Source organism: Pelophylax lessonae (genome assembly GCF_965119305.1).
Source record: "Pelophylax lessonae genome assembly, chromosome: 2".
NCBI classification, from domain to species: Eukaryota; Metazoa; Chordata; class Amphibia; order Anura; family Ranidae; genus Pelophylax; species Pelophylax lessonae.
In genome coordinates, this window is record NC_138769.1 from 346,252,580 (window position 1) to 346,269,393 (window position 16,814).

Sequence of the window (16,814 nt, forward strand, 5' to 3'; positions counted from 1 at the left end):
CGCTTTTTACTTTTTGCGCTATAAACAAAAAAAGAGCGTAAATTTTGCAATAACAATATTTTTCACATTTTTTTATATGAAATTCCCCAAAAAAAATGTAAAAATCAAAATTTTTTTAAATTTTCGGCCAATTTGTTTTATGCTACATATGTTTGGTAAAAAAAATTGCAAAAAGCGTATTTTGATTGGTTTGCGCAAAAGTTATCGCGTTTACGAACAAGGGGGGAAAGATTTTTGTCATTTTTGTTTTTTTTTTTTAACGCGTAATGGCGGCGATCTGCGATTTTTTTTTTTTTTTTTTTTTTTTTTTTTTTTTTTTTTTTTTTTTTTTTGCGGTACTGCGACATTGGGGCGGACAGATCGGACCCTTGACTGACATTTTTGACACTTTTGGGGGTACCAGTGACATTTCTACAGTAATCAGTGCTATATATATATATATATATATATATATATATATATATATATATATATATATATATATATATATATATGCACTGTTACTGTAAAAATACACTGGTAGTGAAGGGGTTAACTTTATTTGGGAGGGGCTGTATGTGTCCCTAGGGGCGTGCTTTCTACTGTGATTGGCTGTGGCTTGAGGTGTAAGGACACTGATCAACGGATCTACATAGTAGATCCGTGTGATCACTGTCTTTACACCGAGGAGAATGACAGGCAGCTTGTTTACACAAGCCGCCTGACTTTCTCCCGACCCCCCCCAAACCCCCCCCCCCCCCCCCGACGATCGCCGAGTGACCGGCGGACATCGGGTCCGCCAGTCACACGCGCGGGGGGGTCCGTGACCGCGCCTCCGCGGGCGCGCGCTCGCTCCCCAGAGCCTCACAGGCTAGCGACGTAGACCTACGTCGCTCTGCCTGTGAGGGACTGACTGCCGCAGTAAATATACTGTGAGCAGTCGGCAAGTGGTTAAACGCCATTATCCTTTTGCAGATGTAGTTTCCACTAGGTGGACCGTGCCACCAAAGGTGGATCACCCGGTTTCCAGGCTGAATAATGGCACTTTTCCACTGCAAGTACCGGCTAGTACCGTCTCGGCTCTACTCGGCCCTGCTTGGCCCGGTTTGCTTTTCCACTGCGGGTACCGCATGGTATAGTGTCGGTACGGTACGGTATAGGTTTGCTTTTCCACTAAAGTTAAGTGGGTGGGATAACAACGGGGTGGGTGTGATTCTCTGACCAATCAGTGGCTAGTAGTGACTGCATGCAAAGGATTGTGGGATATGGTACCAGTTTGGTACCTGTTGGAACCACAATCGAGTAGGTACTGTTTTTTCAGAGCCGTACCGTACTGTACCGTTCGGTTCCATGCAGTGGAAAAGCAAACCTATACTGTACTGAACCGTTCCGACCCTATACCATGCGGTACCGCAGTGGAAAAGCACAAAAGCGTGCCGAGCCGGTACGGTTCTATGCAGTGGAAAAGCGCCATAAGTCTACTGTGGTTCCAGAGGAAGAATGCCCGGCCTTTGCGGACCCTGTGGATGGATGAGTAAGTGGAGTTCCTGTCCTGCCATCTACACGTGCTAGCGGGTTCCATATTGAAACCAATATTTTGTGAATGTTCTGGTGTTGCAGATGATTACTGAATGGGTGAAGTTAATAAAAAGGTAACTTGTAAGCTGAGCAGCTCCACCCCTAATGGACCAGATGGCACAAAGCACTGGTGTTCATGTGTGATGCATCTCTGGATGCGGCTCCCCTGGTGGCCAGAGTGTCGGCAATGGGGATTGCGATTTAAATGCATGGTATGGTTAAAAAAGCTGGTCTGTGGACCAGACTTCCAAAAAGGCTTTGACGGATCTTCCCTTTTATGGGAGAGAGTTTGTTTGGATCCTCTCTGGATGAGTTGATCAAAGGCCTTAAGGGTGGGAAGACTACTCTTTTTCCTCAGTCCTCTAAGGGCAAGACGCCACTTCATAGACGGGGGCCGCCTTTGACTGCTCATAAGCGTTTTTTTTCTTACCTCCGGGTCACAAGAAAAAGGAAAGCCATTCAGGTCTTTGAGTTCCAAGAAGCCATGGTCAGGTAAATCAAAGACCGGCCAGTCCGGATCTCCAGACAAATCACCCACTTCTGGGGTGGGGGGACGTCTTTGCTTCTTTCCTGAACCTTGGACTTCTTGATTCAGGACAAATGGGTTCACGAACTGATCGGATCAGGGTACAAGATCTAATTTTGGTCTCGTCCGTCGCACAGATTCTTCCCGTCCAACCTGCGCCTATCTCCAGACCCGGTTAAGGAATCTACGGGAGGCGGTACAAGATCTGCTGTCGCAAGGGATGGTTGTGCCAGTTCCTTCTCAGGAACGCTTTCAATGGTTTTATTCAAACCTGTTTACAGTGACCAGAAAAGAAGGCAAAGTGCGGCTAATTCTGGACCTCAAGGATCTGAACCACTTTGTGCGGTTACAGAGGTTTTGCATGGAATCCATTTGAACGGTAGTGGCGTCACTACACCTGGGAGACTTTTTGGCCTCCGTAGATATCGACCCATATCTACACATCCCTATCATCTACGCTGGACACCAGCGGTTTCTTCGCTTTGCCGTAGCAGACACTTCACCCCCCTCCTCCCATATTTGTCACGTTTTTTTGGTGGGGGATGGGCAGGTACCTGGTTTTGAAATGTGCCCACTTCCCCACTTCTGATGAGATCACTGTGGTGATCTGAGTGTAAGTTTACCCTTCCCCTGCAGCCTTCTGGGACATGTCACAGGACCCAGTCATAGCCAGCTGCTCACATTTATTATGCTGGTGCCGGCAGCCGAAGTCAGGGGAGGATCCTGGGACAGGTGTGTCTATTAAAAGTCAGCAGCTACAGTAATTTTCTAAATAGGACTGAAGCACCTCTTTAGACTTGCACAGATGGTGTTGGTAAAAATGGTTAGTTTGATTGTTTCCTAGCATCCATGAAAAAAGAGGGTAGTCTATGTACTGGAAAGCCAAAGAGGATTTTAGCGGTATAAAATGCTGTTGAAGGATTCAAAAGGCCATTTATTGAAAATTTATTATTCACTACTTTCTTTTTCAGTTGTGGACCTGCCAGTTCTCAAATAAGTAACCTTTCTCTTGTTAGCACTTGTTGTGCAAGAGGCTAAAACCAGCAACACATGTTGGGAAACCTTGGGACAGGAGCCATTGGGTCTGCTTTGAGACATTGGCTAATGAAAAATTGGCACTTTTTTTTTTGGTTTTTTAAAGATATGCTAAAAGGATATGTATAATTTGCACATTAGGGCTGGTTAAAAAGTAATATGCATGGAACAATAACTGAGAAAAATAACTGAAAAGTAAATTTTTAAACTTTATTTTTCTTATTCTCCTAAAGAGGGAGCTTGATTCAATTTACTGTTCCTGGAAACCAGCCATGCAGAGTGAAACAGATGTTACTGTGGCTCAAATGCCATCTTGTTTTAGAGATTAGTATTTGTGTTCTACACCTATACATTATCTTAATTTATGTTTATTCTTGAACAAATGGAGGGATTAAGGCACTGATGTTGGACAAGAAGTCCTGGCTCGCAGTCTCCACATTAATTCATCCCAGACGGGTTGAGGTCTGTCTTCTGTGCAGGCCAGTAAAGTTCCTCCACCCTAAACTCGCTCATTCATGTCTTTATGGACCTTGCCTTGTGCACTAGTGTGCAGTCACCCATGTTGGAACAGGAAGGGGCCATCCCCAAACTGTTCCCACAAAGTTGGGAGCATGACATTGTCCAAAATGTCTTGGTATGCCTTAAGACTTCCCTTCACTGGAACGAAGGGGCCAAACCCAACACCTGAAAAATAACCACACATCATAATCCCCTTCCACCAAATGATTCAGACCAGTGCACAAAACAAGGTCCATAAAGACATGGATGAGGGAGTTTGGGGTGGAGGAACTTGACTGTCCTGGCTTCAACTTGATGGGATGAATTGGAGTGCAGACTGCGAGGCAGGCCTTCTCGTTCAACATCCGTGCCTGACGTCACAAATGCGCTTCTGAACCTTGTGGAAAGCCTTCACAGAAGAGTTGAAGCTGTTAGATGTGCAAAGGGTTGGGCAACTCAATATTCAACCCTTCGACTAAGACTGGTATGCCATTAAAGTTCATGTGCGTGTAAGAACAGGCATCCCAATACTTTTGACAATATAGTGTAAAAATCAGCATCTTTTTGCAAGAAAATGACTTAGAATTACTTAGGCTCCGTTCACATCTAGGCGTTTTGGGGCGTTTTTGGGGCGTTTTTCTGCTCTAGGATCAGCTCTCAAAACGCCCAACAAGACAAATCCTATTCATTTCAATGGCCCCTGTTCACATCTGAGCGTTTTGACGCTGTATACAAAATGCCCAACGCTCAAAAAAGTACATGAGCTTCTTTTTGGGCAGATTACAGGCGTTTTCCATTGATCTCTATTTAATCTAAAAACGCCTGCACAAAAATCGCGGTAAAAATCGCGGTAAAAAACGCCGCAAAAATCGCGGTAAAATCGCGGTAAAAAACGCGCGAAAAACGCTACGCTCAGGTGTGAATGTAGCCTTAGAACCCACTAAAAAAAAAAAAAAAAAAAATGTGTATATATATGTGTATGTGTGTGTGTGTATATATATATATGTGTATGTGTGTGTGTGTGTATATGTATATATATATATATATATATATATATATATAATGTACATACACACACACACACACAGCTGCAAGAAAAAGTATGTGAACCCTTTGGAATGATAAGGATTTCTGCACAAATTGGTCATAAAATGTGATCTAATCATCATCTAAGTCACAACAATAGACAATCGCAGTCTGCTTAAACTAATAACACACAAAGAATGAAATGTTGCCATGTTTTTATTGAACATGCCATGTAAACATTCACGGTGCAGGTGGCAAAAGTATGTCAACCCCTAGACTAAGGACATCTCCAAGAGCTAATTGAAGTGGGATGTCAGCCAACTGGAGTCCAATCAATGAGATGAGATTGGAGGTGTTGGTTACAGCTGCCCTATAAAAAACACATACCCATTCTGGGTTTGCTTTTCACAAGAAGCATTGCCTGATGTGAATGATGGCTCTCGGAAGACCTACGATTAAGAATTGTTGACTTGCATAAAACTGGAAAGGGTTATAAAAGTATCTCCAAAAGCCTTGCTGTTCATCAGTCCACAGTAAGACAAATTGTCTGTAAATGGAGAAAGTTCAGCACTGCTGCTACTCTCCCTAGGAGTGTCCGTCCTGTAAAGATGACTGCAAGAGCACAGCGCAGACTGCTCAATGAGGTGAAGAAGAATCCTAGAGTGTCAGCTAAAGACTTACAAAAGTCACTGGCAAATGCTAACATCCCTGTTAGCGAATCTACAATACGTAAAACACAAAACAAGAATGTATTTCATGGGAGGATACCACAGAGGAAGCCACTGCTTCAAAACATTGTTTACAGTTTGCACAAGAGCACCTGGATGTTCCACAGCAGTACTGGCAAAATATTCTGTGGACAGATAAAACCAAAGTTGAGTTGTTTGGAAGAAACACACAACACTGTGTGTGGCGAAAAAGAGGCACAGCACACCAACATCAAAACCTCATCCCAACTGTGAAGTATGGTGGTGGGGGCATCATGGTTTGGGGCTGCTTTGCTGCATCAGGGCCTGGACGGATTGCTATCATCAAAGGAAAAATGAATTCCCAAGTTTATCGAGACATTTTGCAGGAGAACTTAAGGCCATCTGTCTACCAGTTGAAGCTCAACAGGACAATGTTTTTTCAAACTCCATTTTTTTGGGGAAAATACACTAATAAATTTGGGTGAATCCAAATACAATATAATAATACCCAATTTTTGGATAAAATATAAAATGGTATGATTAGTAAATGGATACCTTACATGTTGTGCTTTAACATTGCATACACCCTTGGACACAGCTAATCAGCAGGTCTTGGCCATGAATCATTGGCTGAAACCTAATGACAAAATCCCCACTGTGTCCAATTACAGCAGGAGTCTGCGGGGAGGGGTGTTGGGTGCATGTAAAATGCGGGCATGTTTTTTTTTTTTTTTGTTTGCTCTTCTAACCAACCCGTTGCTAGAAAAACATTCAGGTATATATCAGCGTGCAGAGGTTTATCTGAGAATGCTAGTTTGTTTGTATATGTGCTGAAAAACTTAACAGGAGCCTGTGCTGTGCCAAGGTGCATATATTCTGAAGATTGGCTGTGGTATGTGCCTAGGGACTTATTGAATGCTGTTGAAAGCTGGGGTTTCTTAGAATGAAGTGTGTTTCATATATTGTTGGAATTGTGAGGAATTTGATAAGGTTGTTGAGATTTTGGGAAAAACCATAAATGTGGCCAAATAGTTTATATACTCGATTTCTTTCCTAACATTCAATTATATATTAGTGCCAATTTAATAAATAAAAAATCTAATTTTGTTACTTTCAGAATTCCTAAAGATCTAAGTGAGCACTTATTTGCAAAACCCAAAAAGAGTGATGAAGATCAAGAACCGCAAGAAAATGAAGGTAATTTTTCCACCTAATTTAGTAATCTCCTCAGGTTGCTTAGAGCTGCCACCCACATTTATCATGCTCTCTAACTATTAATGCCCATTAATTACCTGGCCTTTACACTTCACTGCTTAAAGTTAATTATTTTCTGAACTATTTCAGCCATGCAATTACCACCTGCCATTCATCCTCCTAAAAACTGGCACAGCACATTTTTTGTACGTTACTGTATATTTTTCCTTTTGTATGGAAAAAAGTGCTGTAACTCTGTACAACTTCAAGAATACATTTGAACCCATCCCATTCATTGCATAAGTTGTCCCTAAAATAGGCTCTTCAGATCATTGCTATGATGTGTGACCTTATAAACAAAATGTAAACCATGGACCAGAGCCCACTGGCACTGGTCACTAGTTGAATAACTGGATGCCATAGGTTTAACTGCTCACTATAATAAAGCAGAATCCAAGGCATAGACACCAGTAGGTGATTTCTATAGTGTGTTGCCAATTTTATATATTAATGCTTACAGATACATGTTAACCACTTAAAGACCAGGCCTATTTCTGACTTGTTTTTGTACAAGTTAAAATCCGTTTTTTTTTTATTTTGCTAGAAAATTACTTTGAACCCCCAAAACGTGTGTGTATGTCTGAATGTATATACAGTAAAACCTTGGATTGCGAGCATAATTCGTTCCAGAAGCATGCTTGTAATCCAAAGCACTCTTATATCAAAGCGAATTTCCCCATAAGAAATAATGGAAACTCAGATGATTCGTTCCACAACCATTTATTCATAAATCCTTCAATTTATAGTCCATATAAAAAGATTATAGCATAGCGATAGGTTGTGTTACCATAAAATGTCCATCCACAAATAGCCGCTTCCACAAGGGGATTGGAAGCAAAATCCAGCTACAGGGTATCAAAGAGAAGAGAGGCGCCTCTAAGTGTAGCAATATGGTTCCATTTAATGAAGGTACAACATTTATCAACTCACATGGTTGATGTATGAAAGAGGCACATCTAAGTATGCAGGCATCCGGGGTAAAGCTGTCCACATAGACCACCTTCTGCACCGCCGGCTGCTAGTCTGTAATCCTGACCGGGAAGATCACCCTACAGTAAAGCGATCTGAAAGCGAGGGGCAGCATGGATAGGGGGATGTAGATGGTGCGGAGGATGGTCTATGTGGACAGCTTTACCCCTGATGCCTGCATCCTTAGATGTGCCTGTTCCAATCATCAACCATGTGAGTTGCTAAATGTTGTACCTTCATTAAATGTAACCATATTGCTACGCTTAGAGGCCCCTCTCTTCTTTTTTATACTCAGCTGTGACTTGAGGCTACTTGTATATCAAGACATCGCTTGTATATCAAGTCAAAATTTATTTGAAAATTTTGCTTGTCTTGCAAAGCGCTCTAAAACCAAGTTACTCTCAAACCAAGGTTTTACTGTATATAATTTTTTACTCTGGAGAATAAAATGGCGGTTGTTGCATTTTTGTCACGCGGTATTTGTGCAGCGGTCTTTCAAACACAATTTTTTTTTTAACGTTGAGTAAATAGATACTCAACAGGTCATGCTTCAAAATTTCTCTTGCTCTAACAATTGCGGCATTACCTCACAAGTGTGGTTTGAACACCGTTGCATATGTGGCGCGACTTGCGTATGCGTTAACTTCTGCGCGCAAGCTCGGAGGGACTGGGAGCTTTAAATTTATTTTTTTTATTGTCCCTTTTTAAAAAAAAAAAATTTTGATCACTTTTATTCCTATTACAAGGAATGTAAACATCCCTTGTAATAGGTCCTCTTTAATGTGAGATCTGGGGTCAAAAAGATCTCAGATCTCACATCTACACTAAAAAGCAAAAAAGTAATTAATTTCTTTTCATCATGAAAAAAATGGGGCCCTTTAAGGCCAGTGGGAGGAAGCGACGTATGACGCTGCTTCGGTCCTCCAAGGCCATAGAGTTGAGTGGGGGCCAGCTTGCCCTCGACTTCCTGCCTAGAAGGGGAGAGGACTGGATTGTTTTCCCCGCTACCGTCAGCTCCAATGAGCGTGGAAAACGACCAAGAAGCGGAGGGGGGGGGGGGCACCTCTCCTGCCGCCCATTAAAGTGATTCTACGGCGAATCTGCCACTGCGACCACTTTGAGAGAGAGGACCGCCCGCCCAGTAAAAAAAAATACTGGGCTTATGATAGCTATCTGCCTGGTATTTCACGTAGGTAGCGACGTATAACTGCGGCGGGCGGTCCGGAAGTGGTTAAAGTGTAACTAGAGGCAAAGCTTTTTTTTTTTTTTTTTTTTCCTTTTTTTTTTTTTTTTTTGCCATCTGTGTTCTATTGGGGAGGTGAGAAAATCCCTCAAGTGGGAATCCCATGTGCATTTTATGCCACTAATTTTCAGGTGATTCCACACTGGAAAAAGCTTTGCTGGAAATACCCCATTGCTGCCTCTCATAATTACACCCACTCAGTGGGACTCCAGTTTTTTTTTTTTTGTAGTGTCCTTTTAGTTCATGGACATCTTCTCTTATAATGAAGTCTTCTAAAACCATTCTTTTTTTTATTCTTCCCCATTGTGACTGATACTTCTGTCCAGATCCAACTGCTTCAGGGCTGTAGTATTCACGTTTTATTGTTCATTCACTTTTGCCGCTACACACTTTTTCTTGACATATATGGAATCACACAGGTGCTGGGGTTATGAGATGCACTGGAGGGCGTAGCTAAGGAAAGCTTTTGTCAGTGTCCAATCACCTGAAGAGAACAGCATAGAACCCACTGTCTGACTTGCCATCCTGTACTGTACTCCAAGATAAGGAACTTGGAAGTCAGAATTCCAATTTTTTTTTCTTACTGGTAATGTTTGTTACCATTCTGTAAGGGATATCAAAGGATCCTAAATAATTTGTCACACTACTCACTAGCAGAGCATAAAGCTTTACATTAATAAACCATTTTTCACAGGTAAGAATAAACTGGGAAAGAAAAGGAAACGGTTTGAAGAGGAGGAGGATGAAAAGCCACAGAAAAAACTAACCTCAAAAGAGGTATGTATATGCCTGGTCATTAGAAATGAGGTAGGCATTGAAATGGTTTTGTAGATGAAACCCATTTCATCGTTAAAAAAAAAAAAAAAAAATTGTAGTTTTTGTTTTTTTACTTTAATTTTGAAAGTGAGACTAACAATATATGAGCTGTAACCAATTTTAACTTTCGAACTTTGTTGCCACTTGAGAATTTTATCTTGTACTAGTTTCATTTCTGCTTACTTCTGGATTGAATGTTAGATCTTGGATGCTAGGTATAAAGAGACTCTTATGTAAGCACAGATTGAGTCTATGTATTGACCTCCTTTTTGTCCATGCATCATTTTAAATCAAGGTGCCTGTCCTTTGAACAGTGTTCCCTTTCAAACAGTGTTGCTCACTTTTTCTGTGGATGTTTTCCATTTTGTTGTAGCTCTGTGCTGCAATGCACGGCTTGCATGTTTCTGTAGGCCGGAGGCTATTTTGCAGAAGTTTGCCATAGAAAACAGCAGCGGCCATGTCTGTGGAGCCTTCTGGGTGGCGGTTTCAGCGGTGGGAGCCCCTTCTCATCCCCTGGTGCTGACTCCTGGATTCTTTCATTTCCTGATAGCCACTTGTGCAGTGCAGATTCTCTTGGTGGCTGCAGTGCCTGGTTCCTGTGGGGTGGGGAGTCTGGTGGGTTCCTCTCCCTCTCTGCTGAGGATCGTCGTGTGCTCTGTGACTGGCAACCTGGTGGTGCCGCCAGAGCAGTAGGGGCTGCGTTTTACACTTTTTTTGTGGGGTCCATGTGGTGACTCATGGAGTCTTTGGAGCGCATCTCCCCACCTGATCCCCTCTCTGAGGCTGCGGGGCCCTCCAGGTCCCATTCATCAATGCATTGACGGCGGTCCTGGAGTCCTTTGTGTCCCGGATGGAGGTGGCTTTTGGGGGACGGGCTGGCAAAAGCACCCCCTGCCTCATGGGTCTCAGATTCTGATTCGGCCAGCGGATATGGGTCACCCTGCTGGGTCTGTGACCACATGCCCTGAATCCTCCAGATAGTGAGGAGGATTCCTCCACTTCTGCAACCACACACAAAAAGGCGCTGGTGGACGCACTGGAGGATGCAGCTGTGACAGGCGCAGGTTCCCTTTAACACTCCCAAGCCATTCAGAGCGGGTGTTCCCTACCCCTCCTATTTTGACAGAATTGTCACTAAAGAGTGAGGATGACCAAAGCGTCCCCTTGGGGTCCTTCTGCGATTTCCTAGGCGATACCCCTATGTGAAGTCCCTTCTTAAGAAGTGGACTGTTCAAACGGTGGTGGACCCTCTGGTTTCTAGATTTAATAAAGCAACCATAATTCCGGTTGAAGAGTCCCTGGCATTTAAGGACTCGGCTGACAGGAAGGCGGAGGCCGTGGCCCATAATATGTAAACCCTGGCTGGTTTGGCACTGAGGCCAATATTCACCATTGCCCTGATGTCGCAGACTCTGACCGAATGGGCTAAGCTTTTGCGCCGTGACCTGGAGGGGGAAGCAGCGCCCCCCCTGCCTTTGCTAAGCTGGCAAACGAGCTGGTCCAGCGGTTGCAGTTTATCTGTGATGCCTCCTATGAATGCAGCTCCCCTAGTGGCTCGGCTTTTTTTTTTTTTAATTCTGGCCGTGGTCCTTCAGCGTGTCTTTTGGTTCAAATGCTGGTCTGCGGACCAGACTAATAAAAAGGCCTTGCCTGATCGTCCCTTTCGAGGAGATCGCCAGTTTGGTGCTTTAAAGGTCTTACGGGGGAAGAGTACCTTTCTTCTGCATGTGTGCCTCCCTCCTCGGCTCATAATTTTTTTTTTTTTTTTTTTTCGTTCCTCAGGGTCGACTGACAAAGGATCGAAGCCTTTCAGGGCTGCCTCTGGAGGATCCAAGCAAACTTGGTCTGGCAAGTCAAGAGCGGTCTTCTACAGACCCGGGGACAAGGCTCTTTCAGCATAAAGGTGCGCCCTCACCCATATCTGGGGTCAGGGGGTGTTTTTGCTGGTTCCCAGACCCGTGGACTTCCCTGGTACAGGACAAGTGGGTCCACAAAGACATACAATTCAGCTACAAGATTGAGTTCTGTTCTTACCCTCCAGAAAGTTGTTTCCTTCCGACGTGCGACTGTCCCCGGTCCGCTTAAAGGCTCTTTTGGGGTGGTGCAAGACCTTTTACTTCAAGGGTTATTGTCCCAGTTCTGACTAAGGAATTTTTTCAGGGGGTTTTACTCAAACCTGTTTCCTGTCCCCAGGAAGGAAAGCAAGGTGCACCCAATTCTGGACCTCAAGGCGCTGAACTGCTGTGTGTGGGTGCAGAAGTTCAGAATGGAGTCCATTCGCAAGGTGGTGGCTTCCCTGCATCAGGGATTTTCTTACTTTCATCGTCATCAAGGGCGCTTAACTTCACATTCCAATATGTGTTGATCACCAGCGCTTCCTTGGCTTTGCCGTGAGAGAGGAGCATTATCAGTTTGTGGTGTTACCCTTTAGTCTCGCCTCCGCACCTCGGGTTTTCACAAAAGTGTTGGCCTGGGTGCTAGCATTGTTACGTCAGCGGGGGATCGTGGTCCTGGGCTACTTGGGCGACCACCCCTGTACTCTCCTACTGCGCTGGTGGAAAACCTGGAGATCGCCATACGGAGCCTGAAGGAGTTTGGCTGGATTCTGAATCTCCAGAAGACTGCCTTGGTTGCTTCCACGAAGATAGACTATCTGGGTCTGACTCTGTACTCTTAGCCAGAGTGCTCCTTCCTCTGGACAAACTCCAGAAGCTGCAGCCTGCAATTCGTCTCCTGCTGTCCAGCAGATAATAATCCCTCCGGACTTGCATGTGGGTGCTGGGCCTGATGTGTGTCGACCTTTGAGGCACTCCCGTTTGCACAGTTTCATACGAGGTCCCTGCAAAGGGAGAATTCTGCTCAAACAGGACTAGAATCAGCAGTCTCTGGACAACCAAATCCAGCTGAGCCGGGGTACAAAAGGGTCCCTGATCTGGTGGCTTCGTTCTCCGGCGAGGCAAAACCTTGTATTGGATGGTAGTCACCATGGATGCCAGCCTGTCTGGGTGGGGAAGCATTCTCGACAATTTCTGCGCAGGGGGTCTGAACCCGGGAAGAGTCGAGACTTACCATTCACTGTCCTGGAGCACCGAGCGATCAGACTGTGCCTTGAACATTGGATGGATCGTCTCCAAAGACGTACAGTGTGCATTCAGTCAGACAATGCCACAGACCAGGCTTATTTATGTCAATCACCAAGGGAACACAAGAAGTGTTGTGGTGGCTCTGGAGGTAGCCGGCATTCTCAGGTGGGCAGAACGTTTTTTTTAGTTCCAGCCCTTTCTGCCACACACATTCCCGGAGTGGAAAACTGACAGTCAGATTACCTCAGTCGGCAGGCATTCGACCAGGGGTAATGGTCTCTTCATCCGGAGGGGTTTCATCAGTTGTGTCTCTGGTGGGGCACCCCTCAGGTGGATCTGTTGGCATCTCGGCTCAAAAGAAAGGTGCAGAGGTTCTTGGCACAGTCACGCGATCCTCTGGCAGATGCAACAGACGCGCTGGTGGCCCTCCGTGGGGTCAGCATCGTCTGATTTATGCCTTTCCTCCTCTCAAGCTTCTGCAAAGACTTCTACGCAGGATCGAGGCAGAAGCGATTCTGGTCATCTTAGTGGCCCCGGACTGGCCTCACGGGGCCTAGTACACCATGCTGGTGCAGTTTGTCGCTGATGTTCTTTGGAAGCTTCCTCTCAGGGAGGATCTGCTGTCCCAAGGGCCAATTTTCTATCCTGCTTTACAGTTGCTGGCTTTGATGGCTTGACTGGTAAAAGCCAGGTGCTGAATCAGTGATTCCAACGCTGTTAAAAGCTAGGAAATCTACTTCTAGGAAGCTCTACCATCGTATGTGGAAGTTGTACATTGCGTGGTGTGAGTCTTTTGGGTTTGATCCTTGCTCCCTCTCGTGGCTTGGATCTTGACCTTCCTTCAGCGGGGGGAGGGAGGGTTGAACAGAAATTGGCCTCGAGTACAATCATGGGCCAGGGGTCGGCTTTGGCGATCTTCTTCCAACGACCCTTGGCCACACACTCCCTGGGGCGTACCTTTCTTCAGGGTGTTCGACATTTTGGTTTCTCCAGTGCAGTCTCTGTTGCCGCCTTTGGACCTAAATTTGGCGCTTCCGGTCCTCCTGAAGCCTCCCTTTTGAGAATCCTCCAGAGATTCCCTTGCGTATGCTTTCAGAAGGTGGCTTTTGGTGGCTATCACCTCCTGCGCTCAGGGTCAGGGAACTGGCAGCGTTTCGACTGCCAGTGTTTAAGACGATCAGGAGCTGTCTGTCAATGAATGAAAGAGAAAATTATATTTTTGACTTGCCGTAAAATCCATTATTTTTCCTTTTTTTTTTTTTTTTTTTTTTTCTTCAAACGTTCCCCCCAGCCCGGGTACCCTCCAAGGCGAATGACGTGGTGCCTCTAGGGATGTATAATGTGCAGTCCCATTAAAGGAGATGTATAGCCAAAGCTCGTTTGGCTGTACATCTCCTATGGATCACAGGAGTGCAGTTTGCTGAAGTCCGCCCAGGACCGAGCGATTGGCGGTGTTCTATCGCTTGGTTCTCAGTGCAGAGGCGCCAGGGGACCGATGTTGCATTCACCTAGGTAAGTATAAATGGGGGAGGAACCAAACCCAATACTTTTAAGTAAGGAGGAGGAGGCGGGCCTAGCGGCACCTGCACTCAGGAGAGCCAGCAGCCGTCACAGGCAACATGGTTGGCGCTGGACCATGCAGCGGCTGCAGAGAGGATACCGGAAGCTCAACGCTGAAGCCACTGGCTAGATAAATTATGCTTACTATGCAGAAAACAGTAACAGGTAAGGATGAAAGAAGAGTGGGGGGGGGGGATCTGAGTTTCCTCTATAATGCTTTTACTATAATACTTTAAAATTAGACTTTTTGGCAAAATAATAAGTCCCCATAGGCTGCAAGTACAGAGGAGGCATTCAGTGCTTCAATCTATTTACCAAGAGCAAATGGAACAAAAAATGACGCATGAATTTTAGTGATTGTTATTTTTGCTTAAGAACCCTCAAGGTATCTTATGCTTTTTGTAATGCTGAATTTTTTTTTTTTTTAAATAGAGGAGGCGGCTAGAGCGGCAACAACATTCAAAAAAAGTGGGGGTACGGTACTACGACACTCACAATGTCAAAAACAAGAATCGCGACAAAAAGAAGACGGATCCTCAATCCCAAAATGTCAGAAAGAAAAAATTAAAGCAGAAACATTGATTTGTTTCATTAAATGCTCTAGTTTTACAAACTGCCTTATTTTTCTCTACTTTGAACATTGTATGCAAAAATATTTCAACAAACTGATTCTCCAAGTGCACAAACTTGCTTCTCCTGAAAGAACACCATGATATCTTTTGTGTGTGCTGGGGTCTTGGAAAATATGGCTGGGTTTTGATGTCTAAAGTTTTACATTTCAGCCTTTTATCAACAATTACAGTACTTTGCCCAGAAAAGCAGTGTGAAATGCATTGTGGCTTACCATGAATGTGTCAGTTTTAAAAAAAAAAAAAAATGGCAAAGCTGTAGAACACTGGTCATGATAGGGGTTACTAACAAGAAATTTGTAAGAAAACAAATCCTCCAAAAACAATCCTCCAAAATTAGACAGTGTACCAACAAAATAGTATTCTAATGCCTTCAGTACTTTTCCAGTGACTGAAAGCAAGCAAAAAAGCAAGTATGTAATTTTGGGTTATAACCGTTTTTACTTATCTACATGGCTTGCATTAGGTCTGATTATTACACCTGGGTGTGGGGATACCACACATTGATCATATACTGAGGATTATTGTTTTAATAAAGTTTCTTATCTTTAAACTTTTTAAATATGGAGATCATATAAAAAAAATATATATATATTATGTACTTTATTCGATTTTATGTGCTTTCTTTCTCATGATTTAACTCAAAAATCCTTTTTCTCCAGTTGTCTGTCCAGGACAGCATAGGAGACATTGGCTCCACCTCCGGAGGTAGGAAACAAAAAGAATTAGGTGAATAAAAGAGCGGTCACCATCCCACTTCCCCAGTCTTTTGTGTTTCCTCCACCGGAGGAGGAGCAGGTGTGAACTCGGGCTGGTACCTCCTATCAGCAAGAGGCCCCCCAGCAAGGCCAATGGAGCTGGGTCCTGCACCTTCTCTCCTTGCAGCTTGTGGAGGGCTGCTCGTCTGCTGCCCGTTTTTTTTCGGAAGGTCTCGCAGCTGCGGTGGAGGAGCCATCTCTTTGCAAAAAGCCGGACGGGGGGTGCGTGCGCAGTCCTTGAGTTCTTGCCTTTGGTGCGCATTGGGAGGAAGGTGGAGCTTCCGACACATCACTTCCTGTTCCGGGTCTCGCAGTGGCGAGGATGCCGGAACCCTGGCGGTTTATTGAAATGCCAGTCGCTGACAGCTGACGGTCCTACTCTCGGAGGGGGGGGATGAGATGGTGAACAAACTGACTTTTGGTGGAAAATTAGTTGTAAACAGGTGCATAAAGATGCACATCACAGAATTACCCAGTTGATACAATGATGACAGAACTAATCAAATAATAAGTATATATGTATACACATAAATACAACAAATACAAGTCCAAAAAAGTCTGTGATGTAACAAAACACATTCAATGTGACTCCAGGTAAAAAAAATCCACAGCAACTGGATGTGCAGTTAATCTACCACGGCTAATGGACTGGCTCCCTTACCAGAGTGAGAAAGTGTTAGGGTGTGTGTATATTCAAATCCAGGATGGAATTTTCATGCTCAGGTGAGGGAAGGAATAATATAGGAATCTTCTCTCCTCTCCAGGAGAGAGTAAGAGAGCCTCTTACCAGAGAGACGACTGTAAGGGCTGATCGTAAAGATCCACTATAGGTAAGTATCCTCCTTTTCTCCTGGCATGTCGCTGGATCAGACCCCTCTGGTTATTTGTTGGTTAAACCTCACTGTATGCTCCTGGAGACTGTTCATCGCGGCTGTTCTGTTACCAGGGGAACGCGGGCCTGGAAGTGACTCTGATGGCCGCTTCAGGCGGGGCACCTCACTCAATTCCTGTCACACTTCATTGGCTGCTCTCACACAGAGCTGGTCATGTAAAGACTTAATTGCCTTCATCTCTTTAACTCAGGCAATTAAGTCCATGTTGTCAAACATTGAGACCCCCAAACAGCCAGTGAAAGTGCCCCCTTTTTTAGCCCCAGAGGAGGGTAGGGAAA

The 16,814-nt window shown here is 44.5% G+C and overlaps 1 protein-coding gene across 1 annotated transcript in view; it reads left to right on the forward strand.

Moving 5' to 3' along the window:
- The window catches only part of GNL2 (G protein nucleolar 2), a 75,444-nt gene extending 60,575 nt beyond the window's left edge, over nt 1-14,869 (forward strand). Inside the window, exons 14-16 of the mRNA XM_082244652.1 lie at nt 6,449-6,528; nt 9,492-9,574; nt 14,689-14,869. Of these exons, the coding sequence (XP_082100778.1) occupies nt 6,449-6,528; nt 9,492-9,574; nt 14,689-14,838 (313 nt within the window). The 3' untranslated portion in view covers nt 14,839-14,869. The remainder of the gene's footprint in view (nt 1-6,448; nt 6,529-9,491; nt 9,575-14,688) is intronic.
- The last annotated feature ends 1,945 nt before the right edge of the window (nt 14,870-16,814 follow it).